An 18051-nucleotide genomic window follows, 5' to 3' on the forward strand; every position below is an offset into this window, starting at 1 on the left:
GCCCCTTGCTACTGCATTTTGGATAGTGCTGTGCTCCCTCTGTACTGCATCTCAGACAGTGCTGCACTCCCTTAGTGCTGCACCTCAGATAGTGCAGTGCTCCCTTGGTGCTGCACCTTAGACAGTGCAGTGCTCCCTTGGTACTGACTTTGAGTTCCAGACACCTATGTCAGACTCCTATTTATTGACTACAGCTCAGCCTTCAACACCATTATTCCTGCAAAACTTATCTCTAAACTCTGTGGCCTGAGCCTTGGCTCCTCCCTCTGTGACTGGATCCTGAACTTCCACAATCAGTCAGGATAGGCAACAACACCTCCTCTATGATCATCCACAACACCAGTGCCCCACAAGGCATTGTTCTCAGCCCCCTACTATACTCCTCATACACCTATGATTGTGTGGCCAAATTCCTCTCCAACTCGAGTTTTAATTTTGCTGACGATACCACCATAGTGGGTTGGATCTCAAATTATGATGAGACAGAGAACAGGGATGAGACAGAGAATCTGGTGAACTGGTGAGGCGACAATAACCTCTCCCTAAATGTCAACAAAATGAAGGAGATTGTCATCAACTTCATGAAGCATAGGTGAGAACATGCCCCTCTCTACATCAGTGGGGATGAAGTAGAAATGGTCGAGAGCTTCAGGATTTTAGGTGTCCAATCATAAGAACATAAGAACATAAGAAATAGGAGCAGGAGTAGGCCATCTAGCCCTTCGAGCCTGCCCCGCCATTCCATAAGATCATGGCTGATCTGTCGTGGCTCAGTTCCACTTTCCCGCCCTCTCCCCATAACCCTTAATCCCCTCTCTTATCAAGAACCCATCAACCCGCTTCTTAAAAATATTTAGCGAGGCAGCCTCCACCACTTCAACGGGCAGAGAATTCCAGAGATTCACGACCCTTTGAGTGAAGAAGTTCCTCCTCAACTCCGTTCTAAACCGCCTCCCCTTTATCTTGAGGCTGTGCCCCCTAGTCCTACTGTCTTTTTTGAGCGGGAAGAGTCTCTCCACCTCTATCCTATCCATCCCATTCATCATCTTATACGTCTCAATGAGATCTCCCCTCATTCTTCTAAACTCTAACGAGTACAAGCCTAGTTTATTCAGCCTCTCCTCATAGCTCAACCCCCTCAACTCCGGTATCAGCCTAGTAAACCTCCTCTGCACTCCCTCCAAGGCCAAAATATCCTTGCGTAAGTACGGCGCCCAAAACTGCACACAGTACTCCAGCTGCGGCCTCACCAATGCCCTATACAGCTGCAGCAAGACCTCCCTACTTTTATATTCAATCCCCCTCGCTATGAAGGCCAGCATCCCATTCGCCTTCCTGATCACCTGCTGCACCTGCAAGCTGGGTTTTTGCGACTCATGCACAAGGACCCCGAGGTCCCTCTGCACCGTCGCCTGCTGCAGTTTTTTGCCATGTAAGTAATAGTCCTTCCTACCATTCTTCCTACCAAAGTGGACCACCTCACACTTGCCAACATTAAATTCCATTTGCCATTTCCTGGCCCATTCGCCCAGCCTATCTAGATCCTTCTGCAGACTCTCCACACCCTCCGCACAATTTGCCTTTCCCCCAATCTTGGTGTCATCAGCAAATTTCGACACCCTACACTCGGTTCCCTCCTCCAGATCATCTATATAAATGGTAAATAGCTGAGGCCCCAGCACCGACCCCTGGGGCACTCCACTAGTCACCAACCGCCAATCCGAATAGCACCCATTGACCCCCACTCTCTGTCTCCTATTTGACAACCAATCTTCTATCCACGCTAACACCCTACCCCCAACTCCATGTCCCCTGACCTTCTGCAATAACCTCTTGTGAGGTACCTTGTCAAACGCCTTCTGAAAATCCAGAAAGACCACATCCACCGGCTGTCCTCTATCCATTGCCCTCGACACATCCTCATAGAACTCCAGTAAATTTGTCACCAACAATCACCAACAACCTGTTCTGGCTCCCCCCCCATGCTATGGTTAAGAAGGCCCACCAAAGCCTCTACTTTCTCAGAAGACTAAGGAAATTTGGCATGTCAGCTACGACTCTCACCAAATTTTACAGCTACACCATAAAAAGCATTTTTTCTTGTTGTATCACAGCTTGCTATGGCTTCTGCTCTGCCCAAGACTGCAAGAAACTACAAAACGTTGTGAATCCATCATGCAAACCAGCCTCCCATCCATTGCTCTGACTACACTTCCTACTGCCTCAGCAAAGCAGGCAGCATAATAAGAACATAAGAACATAAGAAATAGGAGCAGGAGTAGGCCATCTGGCCCTTCGAGCCTGCCCCGCCATTCAATAAGATCATGGCTGATCTGTCGTGGCTCAGTTCCACTTTCCGGCCCTCTCCCCATAACCCTTAATCCCCTCTCTTATCAAAAACCCATCAACCCGCTTCTTGAAAATATTTAGTGAGGCAGCCTCCACCACTTCAACGGGTAGAGAATTCCAGAGATTCACCACCCTTTGAGTGAAGAAGTTCCTCCTCAACTCCGTTCTAAAATGCACCCCCTTTATCTTGAGGCTGTGCCCCCTAGTCCTACTGTCTTTTTTCAGTGGGAAGAGTCTCTCCACCTCTATCCTATCCATCCCATTCATCATCTTATATGTCTCAATGAGATCTCCCCTCATTCTTCTAAACTCCAACGAGTACAAGCCTAGTTTATTCAGCCTCTCCTCATAGTTCAACCCCCTCAACTCCGGTATCAGCCTAGTAAACCTCCTCTGCACTCCCTCCAAGGCCAAAATATCCTTGCGTAAGTACGGCGCCCAAAACTGCACACAGTACTCCAGCTGCGGCCTCACCAATGCCCTATACAGCTGCAGCAAGACCTCCCTACTTTTATATTCAATCCCCCTCGCTATGAAGGCCAGCATCCCATTCGCCTTCCTGACTACCTGCTGTACCTGGAAGCTGGGTTTTTGCGACTCATGCACAAGCACCCCGAGGTCCCTCTGGATAAGGACCCCACGCACAACCATTCTCTTCCACCTTCTTCCATTGGGAAAAAGATACAAAAGTCTGAGGTCACATACCAACTGACTCAAGAACTGCTTCTACCCTGCTGTCATCAGACTTTTGACTAGACCCACCTTGCATTAAGTTGATTTTTCTGTACGCCCTAGCTGTGACTGTAACACAACATTCTGCACTCTCATTTCCTTCTCTACGAATGGTATGCTTTGTTTGTATAGCACACAAGAAACTATACTTTTCACTTTACACTAATACATGTGATCAAATCAAATCAGGTTAAGTGCTTTGAGATCTCTGAAGTAATACTTGAACCCATGACCATCTGATTTAGAGGCGACAGTGATACCACTGAGTTGTGGCTGACAGTATGCAAAGTTGATCAATATTCACTTCCAGACATTGTTACTGGCACACACCTCCAAATATCCTTCCAGCAACACCGAATTTACTGCCGAAGAATGATTCTGCAGCTTTGTCTTTTGCACCACCATCTTACCTGGCACCGACATTCTTCACATTTTCCTTTCGGAGCAGGGAATGTGGCTCCTTCTGCATAATCTTCACCCTGGAAATGACAACCTGCAAAAAGATAGTGTTGGCTAATTAATGAAACAGCATGCACCTGTTGTGTGAATCATGCAGCATTTTGCAGATGGGAAAATGCTCCTTGAACATAGTCTGGCAAAACAGCTGTAGTCAGAGCCAGGACCCCCAGAGGGCAGCAGAGATTGGTGGTAACAGAAAAAGAGAACATCAGCCACAGGGGCAGTGGATCATTAACCGTTAGTGTTGGGGATGAGGGGCAATAGAGACCAAGTGTAAACCTTGCAGTATCATCCTCAGCAATTTCTTTTAGCCTCAAACAACATTTCAGCAGGGATTATGAATGTACTAATCAAATTACACCCCAATGCTCACTGCACAGCACTATCCATATGTTAGTAGGCCATTCGGTCTCTTAAGTCTGTGCCACCATTCAATGACATCATGACTGATCTATATCCCAACTCGTCTACTCGTCCTGGTTTTGATTACCTCAATACCCTTGGCCAACAACAATCTAGCAATCTCAAATTTAGAATAATTAATTCAGCTAGCACCTATTGCATTTTCTTGGAGAGAATTCCACATTTCTGCCTGGCTTTGGGTAAAGAAATGTTTCATAATGTCTTTCCACAATAACCTGGCTCTGATTTTAAGGTTACGTCATTTGTACTAAACTCTATCTTGATCTTGATCAATTGGGCCAATGGGTTGACGGAATGGGCAGATGGAATTGAATTTTGATAAATGCAAGCTGGTGCATTTTGGTAGATTGAACCAGGGCAGGACTTACTCAGTTAATGGCAGAGTGTTGGAAAGAGTTACAGGCCCAACGGATCTAGCGGTACAGGTTCATAGCTCCTTGAAAATGGAGTCACAGGTGGACAGAGTGGTGAAGAAGGCATTCAGCATGCTTAGTTTCATTGGTCAGAACATTGAATACAGGAGTTGGGACATCTTACTAAAGTTGTACAAGACATTGGTAAGGTCGTACTTGGAATACTGTGCACAGTTCTGGTCACCCTATTATAGAAAGGATATTATTAAACTAGAAAGAGTACAGAAAAGATTCACCAGGATGCTACCAAGACTTGATGGTTTGAGTTATAAGGAGAGGCTGGATAGACTGGGACATTTTTCTCTGGAGCGTGGAAGGCTGAGGGATGATCTTATAGAGGTTTATAAAATAACGAGGGGCATAGATCAGCTAGATAGTCAATATCTTTTCCCCAAGGTAGGAGAGTCTAAAACTAGAGAGCCTAGGTTTAAGGTGAGAGGGGAGAGATACAAAAGTGTCCAGAGGGGCAATTTTTTCACACAGAGGGTGCTCAGTGTCTGGAACAAGCTGCCAAAGGTAGTAGTAGAGGTGGGTACAATTTTGTCTTTTAAAAAGCATTCAGACAGTTACATGGGTAAGATGGGTACAAAAGGGTATGGGCCAAATGTGGGCAATTGGGACTAGCTTAGGGGTTTAAAAAAAAGGGTGGCATGGACAAGTTGGGCTGAAGGGCCTGTTTCCATGCTGTAAACCTCTATGACTATGACTCTATTCTCTGTTATCTGACGTAAGCCAATTTCATATTCACGCTTCCACTGTCCCTATAATGGGACCTTCCGATTCCAACATGAGTTGCTACTACTGAGTTCTGGTTGAGTTTGCTGTGGATATATTCCTGTTGTACTATCCGTAACATTATTTATTGTTGAATGTTACAGCACAGGAAGAGGCCATTCATTTTTATAATTACCATCTTTAGTTTCTTGGATCTTTGGCTATGATCATCTCAAACCTCCTTTGCCCAGTGTAAACAGAATTTGCAGTCTCCATAGCTTCATTTTCAACTCTACTTACATCCCCACCATAACCCATTATCCCAACTCATCCCTTGCTTTCCTAATTCATTCCCTATCCTGTCCCAGCTCATCCAGCTCATTCATTCTCTGGCCTGACACAAAATGAATGCTGGCTTCGCATCCTGTGAATGGAAAAAGTCCCCACTCTATCCGGCTTATTCGCCAATATCCCAGTTCATTCCCCACTTTCCTGTTCACTTCATGTTCTGTCTCAGCTCATTCCTCCTTCTATCACTCAGGTTCTCTCCTCTGATGCCTGGATATCATTCCCACAATTCGGGCCCAGTAAGTGAGGACAGAGTGTCAGACTGTGCTGTAGATTTGTACTCACCATCACACAGGGGACAGTCACAGGCTCCGCTAATGGGATGAGAACAGGGAGCTGGGGGACACAACTTCCTCACACAATTAACTGAGCCCACCTGTAACACAGCAAATGGCATAAACAGACTGAGAGGCTCCACAAAACAGAAACAAACATCATTGCATAGTGGGTGGGCTAGAGGAGGAGTGGGAAGGATGGGGAGAGTGTGAGGTGAGAGTGGATGGAAGGGGAGGTAGGAACAGAGGGAGGAGAATAGGAGGGTGGAGAGAGAGAGAGAGAGAGAGGAGGATCGGAGGGTGAAGGGAGAGAGGAGTGAGGAAGGATGAGAGGGTGGAGAGAGGGGAAGATAGCGTGGAGGGAGAGAGAACATAAGAACACAAGAAATAGGAGCAGGAGTAGGCCATCTAGCCCTTCGAGCCTGCCCCGCCATTCAATAAGGTCATGGCTGATCTGAAGTGGATCAGTTCCACTCTCCCGCTTTCTCCCCATAACCCTTAATTCCCTTGTCTATCAAAAACCTATCTACCCGTGACTTAAATATATTCAACGAGGTAGCCTTCACCACTTTATTGCGCAGAGAATTCCAGAGATTCACCACCCCCTGAGTGAAGAAGTTCCTCCTCAACTCTGTTCTAAACTGCCACCCCCCTTATTTTGAGGCTGTGCCATCTAGTTCTGTTTTCCTTTCTAAGCGGAAAGAATATCTCTACCTCTACCCTATCTAGCCCCTTCATTAACTTGTAAGTCTCTATAAGATCCCCCCTCAGCCTTCTAAACTCCAGCGAGTACAGGCCCAGTCTATTTAATCTCTCCTCATAAGCTAACCCCCTCATCTCCGTCAGTCTGGTGAACCTTCTCTGTACTCCCTCCAAGGTCAATATATCCTTATGCAAATAAGGGGACCAAAACTGCCGACAGTACTCCAGCTGCGGCCTCACCAGTGCCTTGTATAGTTGCAGCAAGACCTCCCTGCTTTTATATTCTATCCCCCTTGCGATAAAAAGGCCAACATTCCATTCGCCTTCTTGATCACCTGCTGCACCTGCAGACTGGGTTTTTACGATTCGTGCACAAGGACCCTCAGGTCCCTCTGCACAGTAGCATGCTGCAGCTTTTCACAATTTAAATAATATTCCCTCTTATTATTATTTCTACCAAAGTGGATAACCTCACACTTGCTAACGTTATACTCCATCTGCCAGGTCCTCGCCCACTCACTCAGCCTATCCAAATCTCTCTGCAGACTTTCCGCGTCCTCCACGCAATTCGATTTTTCACTCATCTTTGTGTCATCAGCAAATTTTGTTACCCTACACTGAGCCCCCTCCTCCAGATCGTCTACATATATGGTAAACAGTTTTGAGGCCCCAGCATCTATCCCTGCGGCACTCCACTAGTCACCAACTGCCAACCAGAAAAGCACCCATTGATTCCAACTCTCTGCTTCCTGTTAGATAACCAATCCTCAATCCATGCTAACACTTTACCCCCAACTCCGTGTACCCTAACCTTCTGCAGCAACCTTTTGTGAGGCACCTTATCGAACGCCTTCTGGAAATCTAAAAACACCATATCCACCGGTTCCCCTCTGTCTACTGCACTAGTCACATCTTCATAAAAATCCAGTAAATTTGTTAAATACGACTTCCCCTTCATGAATCCGTGCTGTGTCTGCTTGATCAAACCGTTCTTTTCTAGTGTCCTGCTATTTCTTCTTTGATGATGGATTCTAGCATTTTTCCAACTACGGATGTTAAGCTAATCGGCCTATAGTTCCCTGCCTTTCGTCTGCTACCTTTTTTAAACAGCGGCATAACATTAGCTGTTTTCCAATCCACCAGCATTTCTCCAGAGTCCAGCAAATTTTGATAAATAATTACTAAGGCATCTGCTATTACTTTTGCCATTTCTTTCAGGACCCTGGGATGCATTCCATCCGGTCCCGGGGACTTGTCTACCTTCAGTCCCATTAGTCTACCAAGCACTACCTCTCTACTAACAGTAACTGTATTAAGGACCTCATCCCCTACCAATCCTCTAACTTCAATATTCGGTAAGCTATTTGTGTCCTCCTCCGTGAAGACCGACACAAAAAACTTATTTAAAGTCTCAGCCATTTCGTCGTTACCCACTGTTAAATTCCCCCTCTTGTCCTCCAAAGGTCCAACATTCACTCTAGCCAGTCTCTTCTTTATATATTTGTAAAAACTTTTACTATCATTTTTTATATTTAGAGCTAGTTTAGCTTCATACTCCATCTTTCCTTTCTTTATCGCTTTCTTAGTCATTCTTTGTTGTTTTTTAAATCTTTCCCAATCTTCTAATTCCCTACTATTTTTAGCCGCTCTGTACGCATCAGGTTTTAATTTAATACTCTCCTTTATTTCCTTCGATATCCACAGCTGGTTATCCCTTTTCTTTCAGTCCTTCTTTACCATCGGAATATATTTCTTCTGAGTACTGAAAAAGATCTCCTTAAAAATCCTCCACTGTTCCTCAGCTGTCCTACCAATCAATCTGCGCCCCTAATCTACACTAGCCAATTCCGCCCTCATCTTATCATACTCCTCTCTGTTCAAGCAGAGGACACTGGTTTGGGACCCCACTTTCTCACCCTCCATCTGCATCAGAAATTCAACCATATTGCGATCACTTGTCCCAAGAGGATCCCTCACAAGAAGATCCCTAATTCTACCTGCCTCATCACACAGTACCAGATCTAAGATAACTCGTTCCCTCATAGGTTCCGTTACATACTGTTCAAGGAAACCATCCCAACAGCATTCCAAGAACTCTTCCTCAAGCCCACCATTTCCGACTTGAGTCAACCAATCAATATGCAGATTAAAATCCCCCATAATTATTGCCGTTCTGTTTTTGCACGCATCAATTATTTGCTTGTTTATAGCCCGCCCCACCTCAAAATTATTATTTGGGGGCCTATAGACCACACCCACCAGCGACTTTCTCCCCTTACTATTCCTTATCTCCACCCACAACGATTCCACGTTTTGCTCTTTGGACCCTATATCTTCCTTACTACCGCCCTGATATTATTCTTTACTAACAGAGCTATCCCACCTCCTTTTTCCTCCTGTCTATCCTTCCTAAATGTCTGATACCCCTGGATATTCAGTTCCCAGTCCTGGTCACCCTGCAACCATGTTTCCGTAATGGCCACTAGATCATACCCATTTGTGCTGATTTGTGCCATCAGCTCGTTCACTTTGTTTTGAATGCTTTGTGCATCCAGGTAAAATGTCTTTATGCCAGCCTTTTTCTGGACACTATTTGTAGAAACGCTACTAACCTCTCCCATGTCCCCTACTCCTTTAATTAGTGGAATGCCCTCAACATTAACTTGCACTCATACCCTCTCTGGAGTTGGGGGTAGGGTGTTAGCGTGGATAGAGGACTGGTTGTCAAATAGGAGGCAGAGAGTGGGGGTCAATGGGTGCTATTCGGATTGGCGGTTGGTGACTAGTGGAGTGCCCCAGGGGTCGGTGCTGGGGCCTCAGCTATTTATCATTTATATAGATGATCTGGAGGAGGGAACCGAGTGTATGGTGTCGAAATTTGCTGATGACACCAAGATTGGTGGAACGGCAAATTGCGCGGAGGGTGTGGAGAGTCTGCAGAAGGATCTAGATAGGCTGGGCGAATGGGCCAGGAAATGGCAAATGGAATTTAATGTTGGCAAGTGCGAGGTGGTCCACTTTGGTAGGAATAATGGTAGGAAGGATTATTACTTACGTGGAGGAAAACTGCAGCAGGCGACGGTGCAGAGGGACCTCGGGGTCCTTGTGCATGAGTCGCAAAAACCCAGCTTGCAGGTACAGCAGGTGGTCAGGAAGGCAAATGGGATGCTGGCCTTCATAGCGAGGGGGATTGAATATAAAAGTAGGGAGGTCTTGCTGCGGCTGTATAGGGCATTGGTGAGACCGCAGCTGGAGTACTGTGTGCAGTTTTGGGCGCCGTACTTACGCAGGGATATTTTGGCCTTGGAGGGAGTGCAGAGGAGGTTTACTAGGCTGATGCCGGAGTTGAGGGGGTTGAGCTATGAGGAGAGGCTGGATAGTCTAGGCTTGTACTCGTTAGAGTTCAGAAGAATGAGGGGAGATCTCATTGAGACGTATAAGATGATGAATGGGATGGATAGGATAGAGGTGGAGAGGCTCTTCCCGCTCAGAAAGAACAGTAGGACTAGGGGGCACAGCCTCAAGATAAAGGTGGGGCGGTTTAGAACGGAGTTGAGGAGGAACTTCTTCACTCAAAGGGTGGTGAATCTCTGGAATTCTCTGCCCGTTGAGGTGGTGGAGGCTGCCTCGCTAAATATTTTTAAGACGCGGGTTGATGGGTTTTTGATAAGACAGGGGATTAAGGGTTATGGGGAGAGGGCGGGAATGTGGAACTGAGCCACGACAGATCAGCCATGATCTTATTGAACGGCGGGGCAGGCTCGAAGGGCCAGATGGCCTACTCCTGCTCCTATTTCTTATGTTCTTATGTTCTCTCCTTTACTTTAGGTTTTGTAATTCCCCCTACCCCTGCACCCTCCCCCCCACTAATTAGTTTAAAGCCCTGTCTACAGCCCTAGTTATACGATTTGCCAGGACTCTAGTCCCAGCACAATTCAGACGAAGACCATCCCATCTGAACAGGTCCCATCTGCCCCAATACTGGTGCCAACGCCCCATAAATCTGAACCCATTCCTCCAACACCAGTCCTTGAGCCACGCATTCACCTCCTTAATCCTAATTACCTTGCACCAATTTGTGTGTGGTTCAGGTAGTAATCCAGAGATAACCACCTTGTTGGTTCTGCTTTTTAATTTGGTTCCCAGCTTTTCATACTTCCTCTGCAGATCCTTAGTTCCTATTTTGCCTATGTGGGTGGAGAGGGTGGAGGGGAGGAAATAAAAGAAATTGGAAGGGTGGAAGGAAATGAATGGAAGGGAGGAGGAGGGGAAGTGGAGTGTGGAGGACGGTAAGATGGAAGGGATGGTGGATGGGAGGCTGAAGGAAGTGGGTAGAGGGAACAAGATGGGAGGATGGAAGGAGGGTTAGTGGGGTTGGAAAATCCAGTTCTGACCAATGGTGAACTGCTGATTTCTCCACTGGTCTTGCCATCATCAACCCCAACGAGCAAAGTGATCTTTATGTTGTGCCCCCAGAGTTGGTCATTCTGGTGGATTTAGCAATAGCAGTGGATGCAGCGTCTGAGGCAGAGGCAGTGGCTGCAGAGACAGTAATAGTGTACTTGGCATGAAGACTGTCAGAGACAGAAGCAGTTACAAAATTGCCCTGATTGAAGGTCAAGGCAAGATATCTCATCTTCAGAGGCACCTTGCATGGCTCCAAGTCAGCACGTACCTGGCAGCACAGCTCCTGCCCAATCAGTGCTGCCATCAGTGTAGGTGGGCTCCAGCAGCAGTTCAGTTCTGCCCAGGGACAGTACCCAGTGTCAGCGAAAGCTGTTAGGTAATATCAGCAGATTGGACACAGAGAAGGCAGCTCTCCAAGAAAAGGTGGAGGATAATTCCAGGCGTAATGGCGGCCTCCAAGAAGAAGTTGCAGCTTCGGCCAAAGTAATACAATTGTTTATATAACTCGACGTAAAGTTACGTGCCTCATCTTTTTCAATGCTGATAAATGCAGCATTTCTTGGATTCTTGGGTTGTATAAATGTCCCCCACCAACTCTACTGTAAAAATAATAAACTTATTTTTTGCATATGGTTGCAACGTGAGGACCGCAAGAGCCTCTCAATGTGTTGTGGCTGAGAACTGTGTCTGTGTTTGCCTGGGTGCTTTCGAGAGTACAGCCCCACAATGATTTTCAAGACTGGGGAGATCAGCGTGCATATGGAGCAACTGCACAATTGGGAAGATATTGAATCTCAGAATAAAATTTGCAAATCTTTTACTCTTTGAATCATATTTTCTATTCCAAAGCACCAACATTCACACATCAGAAAGGGGCTGCCTACTTTCAGTTGATCATTGACAGCAACTGATCCTCATTCAAGCCTGGTTCACAAAAATACACCAGTAATTCATGCAGCTAATGACTGGAGCCTGGAATACCACTGGGTAGTAAAATAACCAGTTTGAAACAGTACAGTAGGTAACACCACCAGTTTTACTAGTATCAACCTATCAGACTTCCTGTTCAGAACGGGATCTACCAGTATCAGTATTACTGGAACAATGCTCAAGGAAGGTGGAGGGGAGGTTGGTGAAAAGACGGGAGGGTGGAAGAAGGGAGCAAGAGGGAATGGTGATAGGAGGTGAGTGAGGGAATATTTTAAGGAGCAGGGAGATGCTGAGAGGTTAGGGGGAGGGTTGTAGGGTGGAAGGTTGAGAAAGGCAGGGGGCTAAGGAGGGTGTAGCGACAGTGAAAGAATGTAGGATGGAGTGAAAGGGAAGAAATGGGGGTCAGTCCCTCCCTATCCCCAGGGAGAGATTGCACTGAGTGTGAGCATCAAATTCCCACCTCCCAGAATGTGACATGGTTACTCACCCTGCAGGTACACTGTGAGCATGTGTCAGCGGGGTTGGTGAATGTCTGTCCGTTGTTGATAGCAACACCGCCATAGTAACAGCCTGTGGGATATCAGACTGAGCATAATTGACAACACTGAAAGAATCACATTGTACAGAAAACCTACACTACTGGAGCTAACCAGTGAGCCCAAATGACTTATGGCAGTGTTTATACTGACACCAATCCTCCCAACCTCATCAATATATCCTTCTATTCCTTTCTGTCTCATCTGTTTATCCAGGATCCCTTGAAGTGCATTGATCCTATTACCTCAAGTATTTTCTACAGCAGTGTGTTTCCCATTCTCATCAGCCTTTAGGTGAAAAATTTCTTTTCACTGACTAATACTGCCAGTCACCCTCTCTCAGGGATATATGTAGACTGACTGGAGTCTCCCTGTCCCTCTCTTTCAGGGAGATATTGAGGTTATAATCAAATCAGCCATGATCTAATTGAATGGCAGATCACGCTTCAGGGACCAAATGGTCTACTTCTGTTTCCAATTTGTACGCTTGCATATTTGTACATTGACTGGATTCTTTCAATCCTATTTTTCTCAGGGAAATATCTGTACATCAACTGCTGTCTCTGAGTCACTGTTCATTCAAGGAGATACCCGTACACTGAGTGGAGTCTCTCTGCCCTTTCCCTCAGAGAGATACCTGTGCACAGACAGGAGTTCCTGAGTTCCTATTCTTTCAGGGAAGTATTTGTGCACTGACTAGTATTTCCCTGTCCGTCTCTCACAGGAGATATCTGTGCAATGACTGGATTCTCTCAAACCCTGTTTTACATCTGAATATATGAATTATGAACAGGAGTAGGTCATTCAGTCCCTTAGGCCTACTCTACCTTTAATAAGAGCATGGCCGATCTGACTGCAACCTCAACCCAACATTCTTGCCTACCCTGATAACTTTACTCCCCCTTGTTAATGAAGGAGGGGGATTCAGGAGATGTTAGGATTCAAAAAGGTATAAAAACTAGCCTAAGTGCTCATACCATTCGAAACAAGGTAAATGATGGCACAAGGAATCGTGAATGAATTTGATTTAGTGGTCATTCCAGAGACATGGTTGCAGAGTGGTCATGACTGGGAGTTAAATATCCAGGAATATCAGACTATTCAGAAGGACAGACAGGAAGGTAAGGGAGGTTGTGTAGCTGTGATGTATAAGGATGACATCAGGGCAGTAGTGAGAGATGATATAGGTCCTATGGAAAAAAAGGTTGAATCCATTTGGAAATTAGAAATAGTAAGGAGAAAAAACACTGATAGGCATAGTCTACAGGCTGTCAAATAAGTCACAGTGGGGCGAGCAATAAACAAAGAAATAACTGTTGCATGTAAAAATGGTACAGCAATTATCACGATTATCATGGAGGATTTTAAGCGACAGGTTGATTGGTCACACCAGGTCGGCAAGGCAGCCTTGAGGAGAAGTTCGTAGAATGTATGTGTGATGATTTCCTCAAAGTGTATGTAATGGAACCTATGAGGGAACAAGTTATCCTAGATCTGGTCCTTTGTAATAAGACAAGAATAATTAATGATCTCACAGTTAGGGGTCCTCCCAGAAGGAGCGATCACAGTGTGGTTGAATTTAAAATAAAGATGGAGGAAGTGAAGGTAAAATCCAATACCAGTATCTTGTGGTGTCTTTGCATTCAGAAAGGGATGAATGAGGAGTTGGCTAAGGTGATAGATACATTTTTGAACAGTAAAAGAATTAAGTGTTATGGTGAACGGGGAGGTAAGTAGGGCTGAATTCACAAAAAAATCAGGTATGATTTTACTGAATGGTGGAGCAGGCTTGAGGGGCCAGATGGCCTACTCCTACTCCTGTTTTTTATGTTCTTAGAATTTATCTAGATCTGCCTTAAAAATATTCAAAGACTCTGCTTCTGCTGTCTTTTGAAGAAGTTCCAAAGACTCACGACTCTCAAAGAAAACATTCACCTCATTTTTATTTTAAATGAGTGATCTTGTATTTTTAAAATGTGACCCCCTCATTCTTGATTCTCGCACAAGAGGAAGCATCTTGGCCAGAGACACACTATCAAGACCTGTCTGGATCTTAAAGCTTTCGATCTAATCCCCTCTTACTCTTCTAAACTCCAGCGGATACAAGTCTAGCCTGTCCAGTCTTTTCTCATAAGACAACATGCCCATTCCTGGTATTAGTCTAATAAACCTTCTCTGAATTGTTTCTAATGCATTTACATTTTTCCTTGAATAAGGAGATCAATACGTTACACAGTACTCCAGATGTGATCGCATCAATGTCCTGTATGACTAAACTATAGTAGTTTTTGTAATCAATTCTCCTCACAATAAATGATAACATTCTTCTAATTACTTGCTGTCCCTGTATCCTAGTCTTTTATGATTCATGCAGCAGCAGACCCAGATCCCTCTGAATCTCAAAGCTTTGCATCCTCTCATTATTTAAATAATGTGCTTATTTTTCATTCTTGCTGCTGAAATGGACAATTTCACTTTTACACGCCTTATACTTCACTTGCCAAATCTTTGCCCACTCAACCTATGTCCTCTTCTTAACTTACTTTCCTAACTATCTTTGTGTTGTCAGCAAATTTAACAAATGTACCATTTGTCATGTCATCCAAGTCATTTACATAAATAATAAAAAGTTGAGGCCCTAGCACTGATCTGTTTTCTTTGAGAAATATCTATAAACCAACTGTGTCTCTCAATCAGTCCCTGTTCCACTCAGGGAGATACCTATTCATTGTCTGATGCCTCCCAGTCTCTCTCCATCTAGGACCCACACAGTCCTCTCCTTCATATAGATATCTGTATGCTGGTAGGTATCTCTGTGTGTCTCATAATGCACACAGATGAAGCAGTTATAAATATGTTTACCTTCACAGATAGGACAACACTGTCCAGGAAGGCTGATGGGATGGCTGCAGCCTGGGCTGTAACATGGTCTCCTTGAGCAGCTGACAAATCCACTCATACACTCACAGCGAGTGCAGGGATCGAGGGGACCAGGAAACTCCTGACCATTCAGATATTCCTCCCCCATGTAATCACACCCTGTGGCAAAAAGGAGACAGAATCAGGAGATAAAGAGCAAAGCAGGCCCAACACCAACTGCCCCCCCCAAACAACACAGAACATCTCCAGGGGAAAGCTGGTCAGAAATCTCGGCACCGGTTAAGAGGAAATCTTGTTGCAGCCTCTCCATATCATCAGGAAATTTCATAAAAATCAACAAGAACACCCTACCCTTCATCAGCTAAATTATGACCAAGTATTAAAAGCACAGAGACATGCCATTTGGCCCATCTGGTGTTTACACTTCACGTAAACCTTCTCCAACCTTTCACTTAACCCCATTAATACCTCTTTCATAATTATCAGGAAACCCCCTCAAAATAGCTAGTGATCCCCTGCTAAGAGAGGCAGCAAATCTCACAAAATCCGTAGGAAATGTCTCCAAAATAAGCAGGAAAGTCACAAATCATCTGACTCTGACCAGAGAGTGAGAGGTCACTATTTGGCCACCTCAGTCCATTTCCCTGGATATATCTCATTTGTGTTTGTACACGATTGAATGTTGAAGGATGCTGGATTTATGATCTCCCATCTCTGGGCCATACCGTCGCAGACTTTGCAGCACTGTCCCTGTGTGGGGAAGGGACATTCAAGCACAGGACAGGGTTTCCTCTCACATGACACACTGCCCTCTCTGCACACACAAACATTGCAGCTGTCTGACACATCAGCAAATTGCTCTCCGTTTGCATACTCCTTTCCACCGAGCAAGCAACCTGCAAAAGAAAGTCACAGAAAGGCCTTTAACAAAGAACAAAGAACAAAGAACAAAGAACAACACAGCACGGGAAACAGGCCCTTCGGCCCAACGAGCCCGCGCCGCCGTCCTACTATCTCAGTGACCTATTCATGATTTTAGTCTACGCCTAACGTGCGAGGATCAGGGAGGTCCAATTTAGGGACAATTTTAGTACCCAATCAATCAGCCTAAAAGCACATCTTTGGGGGATGTGGGAGGAAACCGGAGCACCCGGAGGAAACCCACGCAACCACGGGGAGAACGTGCAAACTCCCACAGACACAGGCCCAAATCCATGTGTCCGCACAGCAACAGAGATAGTCTCTGAGCTGTCATGTTGCCCTCGAGATGGTCCAGTTTAAGCACACTAACGACATGAAGCAATAGGCAACTCCCGAAGCAACATCCAAGAGCAGCCCACTACAACCTGCCGCCTGCATGCCCCTTGCTGGACTTAAATGCCTGTGGAGACAAAAAAATTCATTATTAAACAGGCAAAGACTAACATTCCTGAGGCAAAACATATTCCCAAGCCTACAATGTTCAGTAAGGCCTACTATATCCCCCTATATGTAGCCTGCTCATATGGCTGTCTAAGTGACTCTTAAACAACCCTAGCGTGCCTGCTTCCACCACCTTACTCGGCAGTGCATTCCACCCCCCCACTACCCTTTGCGTGAAAAACTGCCCTCTAATATTTGTCTTATACCTAGCCCCCCTCACCCTAAGCCCGTGACCCCTCGTTCTATCCATTTCTTGTAGCGGAAAAAGCTTACCACCATTTACTCTATCTATCCCCTTCATAATCTTATAAACCTCTATTAGATCCCCCCTCAGCCGACGTCTCTCAAGGGAAAACAGCCCAAGTTCATCCAATCTTTCCTCGTAAGACAGCCCTTCCATACCAGGCAACATCCTGGTAAATCTCCTCTGCACTCTCTCCAGGATCTCTACATCCTTCCGGTAGTACGGCGACCAGAACTGGACGCAGTACTCCAAGTGAGGCCTAACCAACGTTCTATACAACTGCAACATCAGACTCCTACTCTTATATTCTATACCTCTTCCTATGAAGGCTAACATACCATATGCTTTCCTCATCACATTCTGCACCTGTACCGACACCTTCAGGGACTTATGCACTTGCACCCCCAGGTCTCTCTGCGTATCTATACTCCGGATAGTTCTACCTTTTATCGTATAACTCCCCTCCACATTATTTCGGCCAAGGTGCATCACCTCGCATTTCTCCGGATTAAATTCCATTTGCCATCTATCTGCCCAATCTACCAGCCTGTCTATGTCCTGTTGCATTGCCAGGCACTGCTCCTCAGTACCCGCCAATCCAACCATCTTGGTGTCATCAGCAAATTTGCTGATCACACCACCTACCCCCTCTTCCAAGTCATTAATATATACCACAAATAGAAGAGGTCCAAGTACTGAGCCCTGCGGCACACCACTGGTGACAGGCCTCCAATTGGAAAAGGAGCCTTCCACTACTACTCGCTGTCTCCTCCTCCCAAGCCAGTTCTCCACCCATCTACATACCTGGCCTTGTATCCCATGAGCCTTCACCTTTTCTATCAGCCTACCATGAGGGACCTTGTCAAACGCCTTACTGAAATCCATATAGACAACATCAACGGCTTGTCCTTCGTCAACCGTTTTTGTCACCTCTTCAAAAAATTCCACTAGATTCGTAAGGCACGACCTCCCTGTAACGAAGCCATGCTGCGTATCCCTGATCAGATTGCAGCGCTCCAGATGTTCATACATCCTATCCTTGAGGATCCTCTCCATTAGCTTGCCTATAACTGAAGTCAAGCTCACCGGCCTATAATTCCCTGGGTTATCCCTCTGACCCTTCTTAAACAACGGTACTACATTTGCAATGCGCCAATCCTCTGGGACCTCACCTGTGTCCAAAGAAGAGACAAAGATTTGCGTCAGAGGCCCAGCAA

The 18051-nt window shown here is 45.6% G+C and overlaps 2 protein-coding genes across 7 annotated transcripts in view; one reads left to right on the forward strand and one right to left on the reverse strand.

Annotated features, from left to right (window-relative positions):
* Window positions 1-18051, forward strand: part of endou2 (endonuclease, polyU-specific 2) — a 200289-nt gene that overhangs the window by 36899 nt on the left and 145339 nt on the right. The window lies entirely within an intron of this gene.
* Window positions 1-18051, reverse strand: part of kcp (kielin cysteine rich BMP regulator) — a 196424-nt gene that overhangs the window by 33234 nt on the left and 145139 nt on the right. For all 6 annotated transcript variants that reach the window (XM_080207535.1, XM_080207532.1, XM_080207534.1 and 3 more), the window contains 5 exons: window positions 15894-16064; window positions 15151-15327; window positions 12240-12322; window positions 5724-5814; window positions 3492-3574 (listed from right to left, as the gene is read on the reverse strand). In XM_080207535.1, coding sequence (XP_080063661.1) covers window positions 3492-3574; window positions 5724-5814; window positions 12240-12322; window positions 15151-15327; window positions 15894-16064 — 605 coding nt within the window. The remainder of the gene's footprint in view (window positions 1-3491; window positions 3575-5723; window positions 5815-12239; window positions 12323-15150; window positions 15328-15893; window positions 16065-18051) is intronic.

The sequence above is a fragment of the Carcharhinus amblyrhynchos genome, chromosome 19 (genome assembly GCF_965287045.1).
Source record: "Carcharhinus amblyrhynchos chromosome 19, sCarAmb.v2.hapA, whole genome shotgun sequence".
NCBI classification, from domain to species: Eukaryota; Metazoa; Chordata; class Chondrichthyes; order Carcharhiniformes; family Carcharhinidae; genus Carcharhinus; species Carcharhinus amblyrhynchos.